The sequence below is a fragment of the Pongo abelii genome, chromosome 23 (genome assembly GCF_028885655.2).
Source record: "Pongo abelii isolate AG06213 chromosome 23, NHGRI_mPonAbe1-v2.0_pri, whole genome shotgun sequence".
Lineage (NCBI taxonomy): Eukaryota > Metazoa > Chordata > Mammalia > Primates > Hominidae > Pongo > Pongo abelii.
Window position 1 is genome coordinate 46,953,104 of NC_085929.1, and position 18,309 is coordinate 46,971,412.

General features: G+C 42.1%; 1 protein-coding gene across 6 annotated transcripts in view; it reads right to left on the reverse strand.

Moving 5' to 3' along the window:
• Positions 1-18,309, reverse strand: part of MRTFA (myocardin related transcription factor A) — a 216,579-nt gene that overhangs the window by 63,042 nt on the left and 135,228 nt on the right. Inside the window, exon 1 of one of the 6 annotated variants that reach the window (XM_054543507.2) lies at positions 8,019-8,276. The exons of the other annotated variants lie outside the window; for them this stretch is intronic. Coding sequence (XP_054399482.1) covers position 8,019 — 1 coding nt within the window. The 5' untranslated portion in view covers positions 8,020-8,276. Of the gene's footprint in view, positions 1-8,018; positions 8,277-18,309 lie in introns of those variants that run through there. 6 annotated transcript variants of the gene reach the window in all.

Genomic DNA, 18,309 nt, shown 5'->3' on the forward strand with positions numbered 1-18,309 from the left:
GTTTTTAAGTTAAAATTTTTTGACAATAAACATGTTATTATTTCCATAATCATTTTTAATATTTTTTCACACTGAAAAACTTAAGAATGAATAACAAATAATTTTTTCTCAAATTCCTTTTTAACAAATGAATAATTTAATAAACAATCATGTGAACACTTCTAGGAGGTGTCAACTCCCATCTCATGAAGTTTAGCATTAAACTCAGACATCTAGAGAACATACAGACCAGGGATATCCACTGTCACAAATTATCAACACATTTCCCAGCTTCCATGTTGTCCTGGCATCTTAGCTATGGACCTCCCAGGACCTGCAGGACACAGGGCAACAGAGACCACAACAAATTCACACATAGCTCCTGGAGCAGAGGACAAAGAGCAGTGAAAATGGACCCCCAAGCTCTGGCTAAAAATTGTTAATTTGTTCAAAAGTTTCCAACAGGAGAGAAATTTCATTTTCCAACACACTTCTTCCATAAAATGTATTTGTAGACTACCACTAAAGGTTTGTCAAGGGGAAGAAAATGACTAAAGAACAGCCCAATAAAGAGATAAAATCTATTATCTCTAGATGCACTTCTGTGAATTTTCTATCTAAATTTAATGCATACGATATGATGCAGTATCTTCTAAGTTCTCTTTTATATACAGTATAGTACATTTACTAATAAATATTAACTGGTTTTTATCTTTTTTGAGACAGGTTCTCACTCTGTTGTCCAGGCTGAAGTGCAGTGGTATGATCATGGCTCACCGCAGCCTTGACCCACCAGGCTCAAACAATCCTCCCACCTCAGCCGCCTGAGTAGCTGGGATTATAGACTTGTACCACCACACCCAGCTAATTTTTAAATTTTTTTGTAGAGACGAGGTCTCACTGTTGCCCAGACTGGTATCGAACTCCTGGGCTCAAGCAATCCTCCCACTTCGGCCTCCCAAAGTGCTGGGATTACAGGTGTGAGCCACTGTACCCAGCCAATATTAACTGTTAAAAGTAGTTTCGGATAGTGTTTCCTTACTCTAAGTTCATAGCCTCCTATAAATTCCTAAAGCTTGATCTGCTAATAATTGGTATATTTTTTCTCTAATTTTCAGGCACCAGTCCTAGAAAAAATAAGCAAATGCAACTTAATTCAGCAACAGACACCAATACTTCTAGCTTCAAACTAGGGAATGTGTTTTACCAGGAAGGTCAGAGAAGGAAGAGGTTGGGTGCTAGCCTTAAGTGAAGCTCAGCATGCAGATAATTAGAATACCCATCTTTGCAACAGTGAATTATACCTATTTTATTGGGGTATTTTACATTCTATTTATCCCATATGCCTGCAAAATCATTTAGTGGCATCCAAATTGTAAAACCACATGGCCTATCAATTAGAACCAAAGGCTGTTCAGAACACTCACCAGTTTCATTCTAGGAATGCATGATTAAAAGTAGGTGAAGGGTGTCCCCAGAAGCAGGTGCTACTCAAGTTCTGCTGCCTGGGTTACTTTCCAGCATCACCACCAATATAAGGATTGGGAATCAGGGTGTGGAGAGAGATCTTCTCTATTCACTCACCTAACAAATATTTACTAAACAACTATAGGTTGGCACAAAAGTAATTGAGGTTTTTGTCATTGCTTTTAATGGCAAAAGCTGCAATTATTTTTGCACCAACATAATACTATTGTGTTAGGTCCTGTGCTAGGTACTAGATACACCTATGATCTCTGCTCACATAAAGCTTTCAGTCCAGTGGGACAACAGAGATCAAATCAATGACAACAAACAAATAAATTCAAGTTGTGATCAATATTTTACAGAAAAAGAAAAAAGGATATGAGAGATCGCTGAACTCTCCAGTATTTCCTTCTTTAATGTTATGTGATAATAAACTTTTCACATTCCTCTTTATATTAATATACAGTCAATTGTTTAAGATACTAAAACTCTTTGAAAAGTAGAGATTTCAGGGGAAGTCATAAAAACAAGTAAGTTAAGGCACACAGTGTCATTTACTCACTTTACTCTCACTTGCTTGGATGCTCTAGAGTTCATGTACTAGTTGATCAGCACATATACTTACCTCACATCCATGTCTTATTCAGTTCTTCCTTAGCTCCTTGTCCCAACCTCTCTTTCCTTACATATTCATTCAAGAAATATGAGGGCCTACTGTATGCCAGATACTCTGTTGCTGGGGATACCGTAGTGACTGAAGGCCCCGCCTTCAGTGAGTTTACAGTTTCATGAGGGAAACATACATAAAGTAAGTTCTAATTTGTGTGAAGAGTATTTTCAAAGAAAACAGATACTATATCCTAACTGATTTGATTGTTCCCATAATTCAATTCATGTATTCAAATGGTTTTTTTTTTTTTCTTTTCTGAGACGGAATCTTGCTCTGTCACCCAGGCTGGAGTGCAGTGGCACGATTTCGGCTCAATGCAGCCTCCGCCTCCCAGGTTCAAGCTATTCTCCTGCCTCAGTCATCCGAGTAGCTGGGACTACAGGTGTGTGCCACCACGCCTGGCTAATTTTTGTATTTTTAGTAGAGACGAAGTTTCACCATGTTGGCCAGGCTGGTCTAGAACTCCTGATTTCAGGCGATCCACCTGCCTCGGCCTCCCAATGTGCTGGGATTACAGGTGTGAGCCACTGCGCCCAGCCAACATTATAATTATTCACTTTGAATCCATTAGAGCTAGGAGTTCTGTGAGAATGAGAACCATGTCTTACACAGATTTGTATCTCTAATAACTGGCCCTGTCTTTAAGATACAAAAGCCATCTAAGGTGGTGGTTCACGCCTGTAATCTCAGCATGTTGGGAGGCTGAGGCGGGTGGATCACCTGAGGTCAGGAGTTCGAGACCAGCCTGGCCAACATGGTGAAACCCCATCTCAACTAAAATAGAAAAATTAGCCAGGCATGGTGGTGCATGCTTGTAATCCCAGCTACCGGGCAGGCTGTGGCAGGAGAATGGCTTGAATCTGGGAGGCGGAGGTTGCAGTGAGCTGAAATTGTGCCCCTGCACTCCAGCCTGGGCAACAGTGCCAGACTCCATCTGGAAAAAAAAAAAAATGAATAATTACAATGTTTTAAGAAAGACACTAACATCTAGAGAAGTGTAACATTAGCTAGCACACATGCCAAGAGTGGGCATGCCCTACTACTGGCAAATTCAAGTCTTATCTGGCCTTTTGTGTGAGACACATGTGTACATTAAAAATAAAAAGAATTGCTTGTTTCTTTAAAACAACAATTAAAATAGTTACGTATTTTTCAGTTATCATAAAAGCAGGAAGATGGTACTGCCCAACACTGGAAGTCAGAGAAAAAGAGAAACAAGATCCTTTCTATACAGGATAGCACTAGGGTACATAAAAATGGCGTCTTGGCCGGGCACGGTGGCTCACACCTGTAATCCCAGCACTTTGGGAGGCCAAGGTGGGTGGATCACGAGGTCAGGAGATTGAGACCATCCTGGCTAACATGGTGAAACCCCATCTCTACTAAAAATACAAAAAATTAGCCAGGCGTGGTGGCGGGTGCCTGTAGTCCCAGCTACTTGGGAGGCTGAGGCAGGAGAATGGCATGAACCCGGGAGGTGGAGCTTGCAGTGAACTGAGATCGTGCCACTGCACTCCAACGTGGGCAACAGAGCGAGACTCCGTCTCAAAAAAAAAAAAAAAAAGGGGGGGGGGTCTTGAAAGTATTTCATCTTCATGATCAGTTGGTATTAAAGTTTCAAGCTATTTCCTGATAACATTCCCCAAAAGTAATACTCCTCTGGGCCCCTACTAATATGCACCCACGAGTCTGTCCTGATACAGCCTAAAAAGATACGAAAGAGAAGACAGATGTCTCTGTGTTTCCTAACTTGGTTTGATTACCTCTCTTGCTTTCTGGTTCTTGAGCCCTACCCTGTCCTACAGCATCCAATGGAATTGTTTCCTCTCCTGCTTCTTACATATAATGTTCTTAAGCTTTCTAAACACTATGTTTCTTTTCTTTTTTGTTTTTTGAGATAGGATCTTGCTCTGTCACCCAGGCTGGAGAGCAGTGGTGCAATCTTGGCTCACTGCAGCCTCAACTTCCTGGGCTCAAGCAATTGATCCTCTTGCCTCAGCTTCTTGAGTAGCTGGGACCACAGGCACGCACCACCACAAATGGCTAATTTTTTGTACAGACAGGGTTTCACCTGTTGCCCAGGCTAGTCTTGAACTCCTGGGCTCAAATGATCCACCCACCCTGGCCTCCCAAAGTGCTGGAGTACAGATGTGAGCCACTGCGCAGCCTAAACACTAAGTTTCTCTTGTCCTTTTCATGATAATTTTCTTCCTTCAACTTGTGAAACCAGCCTGAATGGGTAAGCACAGTGTACACTGCACCAAAAACATCTCTGGCTTGTTTTTAATACAAACAAAAGCATTGTAAAGGCCCAATGTATTTTATAATTAGCCCTATCCTTAACCAGAAAGGGTTTACTGTCAACTCAACTGATTTCTGGGTAAAGGGTTAACAGCACTGAATGTGGGGTTGGTTTTATATATGAGTTCCAAATAAATGCAATACACCTACAGAAATGACCTCTGGCTAGGCGTGGTGGCTCATGCCTGTAATCCCAGCACTTTGGGAGGCCAAGGCAGGCAGATCACATGAGGTCAGGAGGCCTAGGCCAGCCTGGCCAACATGGTGAAACCCTGTCTCTACTAAAAATACAAAAAAAAAAAATAGCCAGGCATGGTGGTGGGCACTTGTAATCCCAGCTACTCGGAAAGGTGAGGCAGGAGAATAGCTTGAACCCAGGAGGCAGAGGTTGCAGTGAGCCGAGATCACGCCACTGCCCTCCAGCCTGGGTGACAGAGTGAGACTCGGTCTCAAAATAAAAAAAATTAAAAAAAAAAGAAAGAAATGACCTCTAAGGGGAGACCAAAGGACATCAGAGAAAGAATCAGAACACAGAGGTCCCAATCCTAGCTCTGTTGCTACCTAATCAAGTAACTATCTTTTTCCCTCAATTTTCTCACTATAATTCAATTTTGAAAACTAATCCATACACCCTTTGAAACTCAAAAGACCACAATGTACATGAAAAGTGATTTGTAAAATTATAATACAGATTACATATGTTTCATTAGAGGCTTTTACATCAGATTTTCTCTAGGGCAAAGTAAGAACTCTTAAGTAATCTGGTACCATACCTCCAACGAGATAATTTATTCTGCAAGGTAAAATGATCTTATATCAAACCACCCTTATTTAAATCACATCCCAAGTTGTTCTTGGTGGGGGTTGGGGGTGGGGGATGTGGAGAGATGAAAGGAAGGGTAAAGGAAAGGGGAAGGAGAGGAGGGAAAGGAATTGAAAAGGAAAGGGGAAACAAAAGGAAAGGGAACTATTTTTCTTTGGAAGGCAGTTTAGGAACATGTAGTCAGTGAAGCAGGCTCTGGTAATTATAAAGACCAAGCTTCAGAGAGAGGCAGAAGAATCAGTACCCATTCATTATTAAAATCAAATATACAGTTGAGTGTTCAAAAAAGCATGCTCCTGAAATTCTAAGCTATCAATACCAAAATAGTTGTTAAAGGATCCAGAAAGGTCCATTTATCTTTTGCCAGAGAAAGGAGCTGCTGAAATTCTTGAGATTCAGATCCAAAGTTAAGATAAAAAGGAGGAAGTGGAGGTGAAGAAAGGAAAGTAAATTCTCCTTGAGATTCTATTGACCAACCATCTACAAATCTTACGATTAAATGCAATGTGTTATCCTAGATTGGATCTGGGAACTGAAAAACGACATTAGTGGGAAAACGAATGAAATCCAAATGAAGTTTGTAGTTTACTTAACAGTAATGTACTAATGTTCATCTCTCAGTTTTGACAAATGTACCATAGTTACGTAAGATGCTAACGTTAGGGGCAACTGGATCAAGGATACACAGGAACTCTCCGTACTATCTGTGTAACTTTCTTGTAAGTCTAAAACCATTCCAAATAAAGTTTATTTTCAAAACCCACGGAGGGCCTTTTCCTCTTGGAAGTCCCCTCTCTCTCACTAGAGAGCAAACTGTTTTCCTTTCTCTTTCCTTCCCTTTCTTTTGCCTATGAAACCTCCACTCCTAAACTCCTCGTATGTGTCCATGTCCTAAATTTTCTTGGCATGAGAGGACAAATCTCAAGTATTTACTCCAGACAACACAGCCGCTTCATACTGGGGACCTCGTCTGGGATACCAAGGTACAACGTTCATTGTTACAACATGCAACATCTGGTGGAGGCAAACCAGTGTTACAACCCATTGGAATGGCTCCGACAGCAATCAAACTCCAAATGGTGCTGTACACCAAACCACACATGGACACACCTTTCATCTGAAGACCCTTAGATTGACCACAGGAGGAGCCCTAGCTGCTGTTCCACACACAATGCCCCTTTTCAGGCAGGAAGGAGCCAGAAAGAGTTGTCCAACACCCTCTAACAGCAGTTAGCATTACCATTCCAGAGGAGTGAATGATACAGGAGTTAAGAAATTACTTAGGCAGATAGTGAGGGTATGGAAGTCCTCAGTAAGGTTTTTCTTTTTAATGAAAAGCAGCCCCAAATCATTTTCTAACAAAGAGCAGCCTGTAAAGTTGAGCTGCTGAAATAGATAAGCAAGCTGAGAGCTTGCACAGGTGAATGCCAGCAGGAAAGAACTACCTGGAACTAATCATGTTCAAAATGAAGGCTCCACCTTCCCTTCTCTGCCAGCCACATATACAGTAAGGAGCAGACAAAATGGCGCCAGCTAAGGAGCGAATGCATTTGCATAATAAGATTAGGGTGGGGCAACCAGCCTTCCCCTCTCACTATGTAAACATCACACCTGATCAAACCAATCTGTGACCCCTACGTAAATCAGACACCACCTCCTCACACCCGACTATAAAATCTGGGGCATCCGCTGCTGCTGGCCGGCCTTTCCTCTCGAAAGTCCCCTCTTTCTCACAAGAGAGAGCTGTTTTCCTTTCTCTTTCTTCTGCCTATTAAACCTCTGCTCCTAAAAAAAATAAAATAAAATAAAACATGGATTTGCCTCTACCTTTAGAAAAATTGATGAATCAATTATGAAACACAACAAATGTCAGGTTTTTCAAACTGAAATGCTGCCATCTCTTGGAGAGAAAGAAATTATCAATTCCTATAAATGATTCCTGTAAATCAACATGATGCTCAAAGGAAATGCTCAATGGAGCATGTCAGATTTCAGATTTGGACGTTCAACCAGCAAATATATAACGCAAATATTCCAAAATCTGAAAGAAATCCAAAATGCAAAACACCTGTAGTCTCAAACATTTCTGACAAGGAATACTCTTATAATAGCAAAATATAATAGATATTTTCTATTTAATCTGAATACTGTCAAGGATGAAGGCTCTAGATTAATGAAGTAGGTTCCTGGGCTGGTAAACCTGGGCAACTCATACATCTAACCAGGTAACTTTCAAAGAATAAGCTTATGAAAATCTAACTTAAGGTATTAAAATATGCAAGTGAAAGGTCTCTATATTGTGTAATAACACTTACAAAATGGTGTAAACATGCATGCATCATCTTATTTAATTCTCACAACAAAGCTATGCAGACGATACAACTGTTATACCATTTTGTAGATGAGGAAATTGAAGTATAGACCGATTAAGCAACTTGCTCAAGGTCATAAAGTAAAAGGTAGAGCAGAAATTGGAACCCAGCTCTGTCTGAATGTACAGCCTGAATCTTCAACCACCTCTCTTTTCTCACAAAACACACCAGTTCTCTGTATGTTTTTTTTTTATGTTTTGTCAAGATGGGGTCCTGTATTGTTGCCCAGGCTGGCCTTGAATTCCTGGCCTCCAGTTATCCTCCTGCCTTGGCCTCCCAAATTCCTGGGATTACAGTCATGATGAAACACTGTACTTCACTCCTCTGTTTTAAAATGACACTATATTGACAGTGTTATCAGCATGATATGCTGATATGGATGGAAAAAAGTGATCTACATACTTACTAACTAGGGGAAAATCCAGGTGATTTCAGTGAATAGTATGGAACATGTAGAGTATATGACATAGTAGAACTCTGGAGACTGAAAACAATGCTTATGTTCTAATTCCAAAGGGAATCGAGATTTTAACAGGATAACGGTGGTCACATCTAAAGGTTATTCAGGCTGGGCATGATGGTTCGCACCTGTAATCCCTGCACTTTGGGAGGCCAAGGTGGGAGGATCACGCCCAGGAGTTCAAGACTTTTTCTTTTCTTTTTTTTTTTTTTTTTTTTTTGAGACAGAGTCTTGCTCTGTCACCAGGCTGGAGTGCAGTGGCGTGATCTCCGCTCACTGCAACCTCCGCCTCCTGGGTTCAAGCGATTCTTCTTCCTCAGCCTCCCAAGTATCTGGGACTACAGGCATGCGCCATCATGCCCAGCTAATTTTTGTATTTTTAGTACAGGTGGGGTTTCACCATGTTGGCCAGCATGGTCTCGATCTCTTGACCTCGTGATCCGCCTGCCTCGGCCTCTCAAAGTGCTGGGACTACAGGCATGAGCCAACATGCCCAGCCAGAGTTCAAGACTTTTCTGAGCAACATAGGGAGACCCCCATTTCTACAAAAAATAATTTTAAAAAAAATTAGCCAGGCGTAGTAGCCCTTGCCTGTAGTCCTAGCTGCTCTGGAAGCTGAGAGGTTGAGGCTGCACTGAGCCATGATTATGCCACTGCAGTCTAGCCTGGGCAACAGGGTGAGACCCTGTCTCAAAAAATAACAAGTACTAAATAAAGGTCAAAGGGGCTCTTCCCAGACAGACAGGAAGAAGTCTAAAAGGATGTAAGAGGACGTCACAGGACTACTGCCTATCTGGCTCTCAGTGTGGGAACATCCACTCCACAAAAGCAGAGAGCATTTGCTTCCTGGTACAACTTCCTTCCTGCATTCGGCCACAGGTTCTTTTCGGGCACTAGGAAGATTGTCAGTTGGTTCGTTCATTCATTTATTGAACTAATATGTATAAGTGATACTTATAGGTGATAAAACAACATGAACAGATAAGGTCAATATTTATAGGTGATAAAACAACAACATGGATAGATGAGGTCCCTGCCCTCACAGAACATATGCTCTAGTAGGGAAAACATAATAAATAAGGTGTACATATTATAATTTCAGGGAGTACATTATGTGAAGAAAAATATAGTGGAACAAGAGAACAGAGAGTGACAGGGTGGTGGTAATTTTAGATAGGGTACACAGAGAAGGCCCTTTTGAAGAGAAAGATGACTCTTACACAGAAACCTAAATAATATGACAAACCATAAAAATGATCTGGAGAGTGTTCCAGACATAAGAAATTGCAAGTGCAAAGGCACTGAGAAAAGGCTTGCCTTGAAAAAGAAAACTAAAATATAAGAAATGAGGACTCTGACCGGGTGCGGTGGCTCACGCCTGTAATCCCAGCACTTTGGGAGGCCAAGACAGGCAGATCACAAGGTCAGGAGATCGAGACCATCCTGGCTAACTCGGTGAAACCCCGTCTCTACTAAAAATACAAAAAGTTAGCTGGGCGTGGTGGTGGGCGCCTGTAGTCCCAGCTACTCGAGAGGCTGAGGCAGGAGAATCGCTGGAACCCGGGAGGCAGAGTGTGCAGTGAGCCGAGATCGCACCACTGCACTCCAGCCTGGGTGACAGAGCGAGACTCCATCTCAAAAAAAAAAAAAAGAAATGAGGACTCTAATGTGTTTAGCTCTTACATTGTGTGGTCACTGGGTAGAAGTACTACTATGGTGACTCTCTTCATCTCAACGGCTGTTTGAGATATGTACTGTCTATCTCATAGATGAAGAAGCTGCACAGGTGGTAACAGGTAGAGCCAGAGTTCAAACACAGGTTGGCCTGATATCAAAGCTTGTGCTTTTTTTACTATATCACATTTATGCCACAGTCATAACAAAAATATTAATAACTATAAATAAATATTATTCCCCACATGCTCAAAAATCTGAAGCTCACCACTTCATTTTGGGTAGTTGCTCATCTCCCCCTTTGATGTGACCTCCTACTCTAATTATGGCAAACAGATCTCAAAGTGCCAATTACTTCAATGTCATCAGTCTCTTTCCTGAGGACCTATAAAGCAATGTGCAACCAACTCCATCATGTAAGATCTGGGCATAGCATGCACTTGCACCAGATGCCTGAACAGGGTGGAGATAAACTGGGAATGTGCTTCCGTTAGCACTTTTAGGTAGGGCCATCTGAACACTCCCTTCCAAAGTTAAAGGCACCAAGAACAGCATTTTCCTTATTGCATTAGTTCTGCTCATTCACTGAGAAAATATGGGCAGCCTTGAATCTCATTTGCTAATCCCTGCTGGTATCACTGATGCTGACATTCTACACCCAACTTTGTTGTACAGATTCAAAACTTGGAATAGGGTAGTTATTCTAGAGCAAACCAAAAGTGACAAAAAATTGTTTTCCTTAAAATTAAATTAGGCCAGGGACAGTGGGTTGTGCCTATAATCCCAGCACTTTGTGGGGGTCAAAGTGGGAGGATTACTTGAGAGCTGGAGTTGGAGACCAACCTGGGCAACACAGGGAGACAACATCTGGTTGTGTGTGCCTATAGTGTATGCCTGTTGACCCAGACTGCAGTAAGCCACCACTGTGCCACTGAACTCCAGCCTGAACAAGAGTGAGCCCGTCTCAAAAAAACAAAACACAGAGACAGGATCTCACTCTCTTGCCGAGGCTGGAATGCAGTGGTGCAGGATCACAGCTCATTGTAATCTCAAACTTCTGGGCTCAAGTGATTCTTCCACCTCAGCCTCCCAAATAGCTAGGAATGCAGGTGCTCTCCACCATGTCTGGCAAATTTTTTTGTACAGATGGGGTCTCACTATATTGCCCAGGTTGGTTTCAAACTCCTGGTCTCAAGCAATCCTCCTGCTTCAGTCTCCCAAAGTGCTGGAATCACAGGCGTGAGCTACTATGACAGACTTAAAGTAATTTTTTTTTTTTTTAAGATAGGGTCTCGGCCAGGCGCAATGGCTCACGCATGTAATCCCAGCACTTTGGGAGGCCGAGGCAAGCGGATCACGAGGTCAGGAGATCAAGACCATCCTGGCTAACATGGTGAAACCCCATCTCTACTAAAAATACAAAAAATCAGCCAGGCGTGGTGGCGGGCGCCTGTAGTCCCAGCTACTCGGGAGGCTGAGGCAGGAGAATGGCGTAAACCTGGGAGGCGGAGCTTGCAGTGAGCCGAGATAGCGCCACTGCACTCCAGCCTGGGTGACAGAGTGAGGCTCTGTCTCGATAAAAAAATAAAAAAATAAAAATAAAAATAAAAAGATAGGTCTCATCCTGTCACCAGGATGGAGTACATGATCACACGATCATGGCTCACTGCAGCCTTGACCTCCCGGCCTCAATCAGTCCTCCCACCTCAGCCTCCTGAGTAATCGGGACTACAGGCGCACAGTAGCATGCTTGACCAATTTTTGCTTTTTTGGGGTTTGTTTTTGTAGAGATGATGTTTCACCATGTTGCTCAGGCTAGTCTCAAACTCCTGGACTCAGGTGATTCGCTCGCCTCAACCTCCCAAAATGTTGGGATTACAGGCTTTGCTGGGATTCAGCATGAGGCACTGCACCTGGCCCTTTTCTATGGGAAGCAGTAGGGAATAGAAAGGTGATAAGAAATTGGACCATATGGGTTGGGTTATAGATAGATAGACAAACAATCTGAAGCTTATTCAAATGTTTATGTATCAGGTTTTCTATGGATAAAGAAAAAAAAACAGTAACTTCTCACTCTTAAGTCCTAAATGATATAAAATTTTAGCTATTTGACTCAAAAAGATAAAAATTTAAAAATAAAATTTGATAAAGGCTGCAGCAAAATTTGTCTTCTCTGTGGAAGAATGAAATTCATAAAATTAAACTTCATGTAGTGCCTGAGCGTAAAAGCTACAAATCAGCTAAACTTGTTGGAATGGGTTAAAATTCTCAAGATCAAACACATAAAGGAGAAGGCAGATCATTATAATACATTAGGAGCCCATTTAACTACTGTAGGATTTTCCCACTCCACATCTCCCAGGTTTAGTAAAGACTTTTCAAAAGCAAAGGTATGTGTAACTGTAGGAGAGTTCATGTTATAAGTACCGCAACTTTGTATTTCCTGAAGTCTGTGTGGTTGAATTTGCAAATGGAACATTTCATTACTGCAGGTTTTGCACAAAATTTTACGAAACAGACCTGCATTAAGTTAAAGCAGAACTTAAATAAATGCCTTTTCTGGATACTTCAGAAACAATTTCCATATATTTCCTATTACAGAATTCTTTTAATTTAGATACTCCTTCAACATACATGAGTAGAAGGGAAATTCCAGCTCAAAATCTAAAAGTAGAGGCAGGCGCGATGGCTCACACCTGTAATCCCAGCACTTTAGGAGGCCGAGGCCGGCAGATCACGAGGTCAGGAGATTGAGACCATCCTGGCCAACATGGTGAAACCCTGTCTCTACTAAAAATACAAAAATTAGCTGGGCATGGTGGCACGTGCCTGTAAATCCCAGCTACTCAGGAGGCTGAGGCAGGAGAATCGCTTGCATCTGGGAGTAGGAGGTTGCAGTGAGCCGAGATTGCGCCACTGCACTCCAGCCTGGCAACATAGTGAGACTCCGTCTCCAAAAAAAAAAAAAAAAGTCTAAAAGAATGCAAAGTGATCAAATAATTCCTCCATACCACATACCTCAATTTTCTAGCATAATTCTGAGTGACGCAGAGTGCCACACCTATCAGCAGAATGCTTATTTTAAAAATGTCCCTGATACTACCATGTACTTTTCCTCCTCCTGATTTTCAAACCATCCCAGTATTAACATCCATCCCTAAGGAATCTCACTAGTGGTTTCAGAAAAATGAATTTGATTTGTTTGACACACTGTGGGACAGACAATAAACAAGACCCCTTTTCCTCTGCCTCTTCGATGCTTCTCCTGGGCATGAAAACAGCCCGAACTGTGGCAACAGCTGGGGATCATTAAACTGACAGAAATAGCTTAGGAGACGCCAATGGTGTGTGAAGGGGGGAGGAGAGCCTGAGTATCAGATTAAAAAAAAATCAAAAGGGCAAAAGGAAAGGGGGGCAGGGCAGTGAAGCCTAAGAAGTGTATCACACCTAAATTTCCTTTACCACAGCCAAGAAGATGCAGTGAAGCAAATGACAGGACACATGAATGCAGCCTAAATTGCTTAGCCTCCTACCTATTCCTAGATGGAAGGTTTAGTCAAACCTAAAAATGTGGGTCTCAATGAAGATAAGGTGGGGAAGAGTAGGGAGAACTGCGGAATCTCAAAGGCTAACTATGGGTCTGGAAGAATCACTTAGAGGAGGTTGCAATGATGGTAAAAATAAACTCTAAGATGGAGGAGGAGCAAGGGCTGTGAGAATACATCCCAAGCCCCAAGTGGACTCAGAGATTAACCTAGTCCCAAGGCATCCCCCTCAACTGGGAAGGACCAAATGCTACATGAAATGCACGTTCTTGTTCTTGCTAGAGCACAGCTATGCCTCCCCAGTGGTAGCTTTTCAACCTGGCAGGCCTTCGAAGGTCGGTGCAGGAATGAGCCATCTGCCTTGCCCACTGCCCGAGTGTGTTCAGCACATACCTGAATGCCCTAGAGTAGCTTTATTCAGATCACCCCAAAGGAGTGGGCTTGCAGATCCTGACTTACGCCTTTAAATCTGGTTAGTCTCAGGATCCTGGTGTACCTTCTTCATCCCCACACTTGTTAGGCTGTCTATTCAACATTATCATCAAGGCTTCTCCCACCAAGGCGTTTTCTTTATAACTAATCTTATAGGACTGCAGTTTCAGATGGTTCCCCACCTGCAAGCCTCAACAGGAAATGATTCGATTACGGATAGTAAGACTGCAACTTTTTTTGGCAAGAGTGTTTTGTAACTATGAGATTACATCAAGCTCGGTTGAACATTTTATTCAATGAATCTAATTATTTACTAAAGAAAGTTCCAGGCTGGTGACTGGTCTCAACAAAAAGCTACCACTATACTACCTTCTTCTTGAATAGCTTGCTTCTTTTCTTTATTGTTTTTTTCTTCCTTCCACTCTAGGAGGAAAACTTGCTTCTTTTCTAACCACAAATCTGGCAGGAAAATATGCTCATGCATATTTCCATACTAAGCCATTTTTGTCTAAATAACTGTATTTGAATCTGGCTTTCTATAAGAAGTCCAAAAACCTTACAACGGTTGGCTCATTACGAACACTTTAAGTTCGTATTAAGAAGGGTAGAAGGAGCCGGGGTGCAGTGTGGCTCACGCCTATAATCCTAGCACTTTGGGAGGCTGAGGCTGGTGGATCACTTGATCTCAGACAGCCTGGGCAACACGGCAAAACTCCATCTCTAAAACAAAATTAGCTGGGCATGGTGGCACTTGCCTGTGGTCCCAGCTACTTGGGGGACTAAGGCGGGAGGATCACTTGAGCCTAGGGGGTCAAGGCTGCAGTGAGCCAAGGTTGCATCACTGCAATCCAGCCTAGGTGACAAAGCGAGACCGTCTCAAAAAACAAAAACAAACAAAAAAGAAGGGTAGCAGGTGTACAAAAATAAATTCACTACACAAGAGACTAACAAAAGAGTGTAAACTTCATATATACTTGTGTGTGCTTGTGTGTGTGTGTGTATCACACAGCTCACTTTGAGGCTAAATAACATCTAAGGACAGGATATATGTTAACCACTATTGTGACTATAATCACCTCTCAGTGTATGCAGCCTTGGTGAGTACTGCCTTTACCACAGTATATCCCTTACCTAAAATTTTCAAATTAATGTCATAAATATTTATAAGTAATCACTTATTTTGTGCACGCATTGGTACTAAGTACGAAATAGGAACTGAGAAGGAAAACACCACTATACATTTATATAATACTTTACAAAGCTACTTTCATACATATCTCATTTGACCCTATGAGCCAGAACTGCAGTCATTAGTCATTATACCCACTACTACACAATGAGAAGAACTAGTTTGCCAAGCTTAGAGCAACGTAGCCAAGTTCACCATTGGCCAGATCAAACCAAGAACTTTGGGTTCTTGACTTCCAGACCACTACTGGGATATTAGCTGCCTACCACAAAAAGGCTTCTGCCCTCAAGGAATTAATCTCTGACACCTAATGCCTTGACTGGTGTTTCTCAGATGTACCAAGTTTCTTCTCAGAAAGAATCTCACTACCTGCTGTCCAACATACACTGAATCTAATCAAGATATTTATAGAAAAACGTTATTTATTAATATCACTGACAATGAACAGATGTCAGTTCCTTCTGGAGGCCAGAATCGTTAATGAAACTGAATAAAACTGAATTAGGACAGAGTGCTCAAAATGTATCTTTCACTTTGGGATAAATACCTCATTTTGCTTATGGATATGATACTGCCCTCTAGTGCCAGGAAGCACAGTAACAATCAGCAATCTCAATAGATTAACTCACCTAATGCATATGAACCACCTACCATGTATAAAAATGCTTTGCTAGGCACTGTGGAGAAAAAAAGAAGAGAGAAAAACTTAAACCTATCATAAACATACAACCATCAAAACCACATAAGCCCCTCGAGGAATCTATAAATATAATAGAGAATATGAGAAATGAAAAACAAATCACTACAATCAGAGATAGCATTACAAGTGCTTTAAGAGTTTGTAGATAATACATTACTAGAGTACAAAAGGGATTAGGTAAGCTTCACAGGGCAACAGCATATAAGCTATCTGAAGGCCTTCATAAACTAGAGATGAACAACATGAGCTAGGACTTGGAGGTAGGAAATCTACAAGGTTAAGGTCACAGCCAACACTCTCCAGTTTAGCTGGAGCATTACGTTTGTGAAAGACAGTAATAGAAGGAAGGCTGACTAGGGTCAGACTGTGAAGGGTCTAGAACTGTGCTATCAGATATGGCAGCCACTAGCCACACATGCTATTTAAATTTAATTAAAATCAAATAAAATTAGCAGCACATGTCCCAGCTACTTGGGAGGCTGAGACAGAATTGAGCCCAGAGTTTGAGTCCAGCCTGGGCAATACGGTGAGACCCCATCTCTCTTTTTTTTTTTTTTTTTTTTTTTAATTAAATTAAAAATTCAGCTGGGTGCAGTGGCTCATGCCTGTAATCCTCCCAGCTCTTTGGGAGGCCAAGGCGGGCGGATCAACTGAGGTCAGGAGTTCAAGACCAGCCTGGCTAACGTGGTGAAACCCTGTCTCTACTAAAAATATGAAAAATTAGCCAGGCATGGTGGCGGGCGCCTGTAATCCCAGCTACTCGGGAAGCTGAGGCAGGAGAATCACTTAAACCCTGGAGATGGAAGTTGCAGTGAGCCAAGATGGCGCCACTGCACTCCGGCCTGGGCAACAAGAGCAAAACTCCGTCTCAAAAAAAGTAATAATAATTCAGCTCCTCACTGCTTTAGCCACATTTCAAATCTCAGTGGGTACATTTGGTTTGTGGCTAACATATTGTGTTATATCAATGCCAATACTGACTGATGTAGCTCTTTCACAGAACTAACAGCATTCGTATTGTATCAGAGGTTGTATAAAACCATAAAACACCAACGTTTCATGATGGCTCAGTCCTCAAAACAAATTCACGCAGATGTGATTGATGCCAAAGTCTATTAATAAGGAAAATAAAGCTATAAAAAAGAAAATATTAAGAATTTATAATAATAAAACACAAGACACAATCATTTTCACTGGGTATCTCTGGGTATTACAAGGAAGAATGATCTTTGTCCCTCGAACACCTGCTTCAGCCCAAAAGCAGGGACATCAGATATTCTTAATACTTCTACCATTTGAGGCAAAATCTGTTTCTCTTGTGCAGTTTACAAAATGACAGCAATTTAAAAAATAATGTGTATGTATTTATCTGTAGAAGACATAATTTGAATTTTTTTTTTTTTTTTGATGGAGATGGAGTCTCGTTCCGTTGCCCAGGCTGGAGTGCAGTGGCGTGAACATGGTTCACTGCAGCTTCTACCTCCTGGGTTCAAGCAATCCTCCAGCCTCAGCCTCCTGTGTAGCTGGGACCACAGGTGTGCACCACCATGCCCAGCTAATTTTTTCATTTTTATTTTTTTGTAGAGACAGGGTCTCACTTTGAAGCCCAGCCTGGTCTCAAAATCCTGGGCTAAAGTGACCCTCCCAGACTCAGCCTCCCCAAGTGTTGGGATTACAGGCATGAGCCACTGCACCCAGCCCATAATTTGAGTCCTTTCAAGACTGAGTCAATATACAGAATTCTAAATGAAAGGTTCTAAGCACACTATAAAATCAGCAAAGTAGCCAGGCATGGTGGCTCACTCCTAAAATCCCAGCACTCTGGGAAGCCAAGGCGAGTGGATCACTTGAGGTCAGGAGTTCGAGACCAGCCTGGCTAACATGATGAAACCCTGTCTCTATTAAAAATTCAAAAATTAGCCAGGTGTGGTGGTGGGCACCTGTAATCCCTGCTACTCAGGAGGCTGAGGCAAGAGAATCGCTTGAAGGCAGAGGTTGCAATGGGCAGAGATTGCGCCACTGCACTCCAGTCTGGGAGACAAAGCACGACTCTGTCGCAAAAAAAAAAAAAAAAAAAATCAGAAAACTGTACAGTTAATTGCTTAGGGTAGTTATCTAAAATTACCATTCCGATCCTACTTATCACAAGTCTGAATCTCTATTGCTTATAGGTTTTTTTGCATGTAACACAGATATTTTTAATGATCAGATTGAAAATCTGGAACATTACAATCTTTTGGATTACAAAGTCAAAGGTAGCAGCCCAAGTCCTAAGCCATACTATCCCCCTGCCTCTCAAATAATCTTCCCTTTAATGTTGCCATGGTGTTTCTTTGACATTAGTCCAGAACAGTTCTAGATATTCAAAGAAAAAGCAACTGCCTCTCAACCAATTCTTAAAACCATTCTCAGCTGGGCGCGTTGGCTCATGCCTGTAATCCTAGCACTTTGGGAGGCCAAGGCCAGCGGATCATGAGGTCAGGAGATCAAGACCATCCTGGCTAATACGTGAAACCCTGTCTCTGCTAAAAATACAAAAAACTACCTGGGCGTGGTGATGGGTACCTGTAGTCCCAGCTACTCGGGAGGCTGAAGCAGGAGAATGGTGTTAATCCAGGAGGCGGAGCTTGCAGTGAGCAGTGATTGCGCCACTGCACTCCAGCCGGGGCGACAGAGTGAGGCTCCATCTCCAAAAAA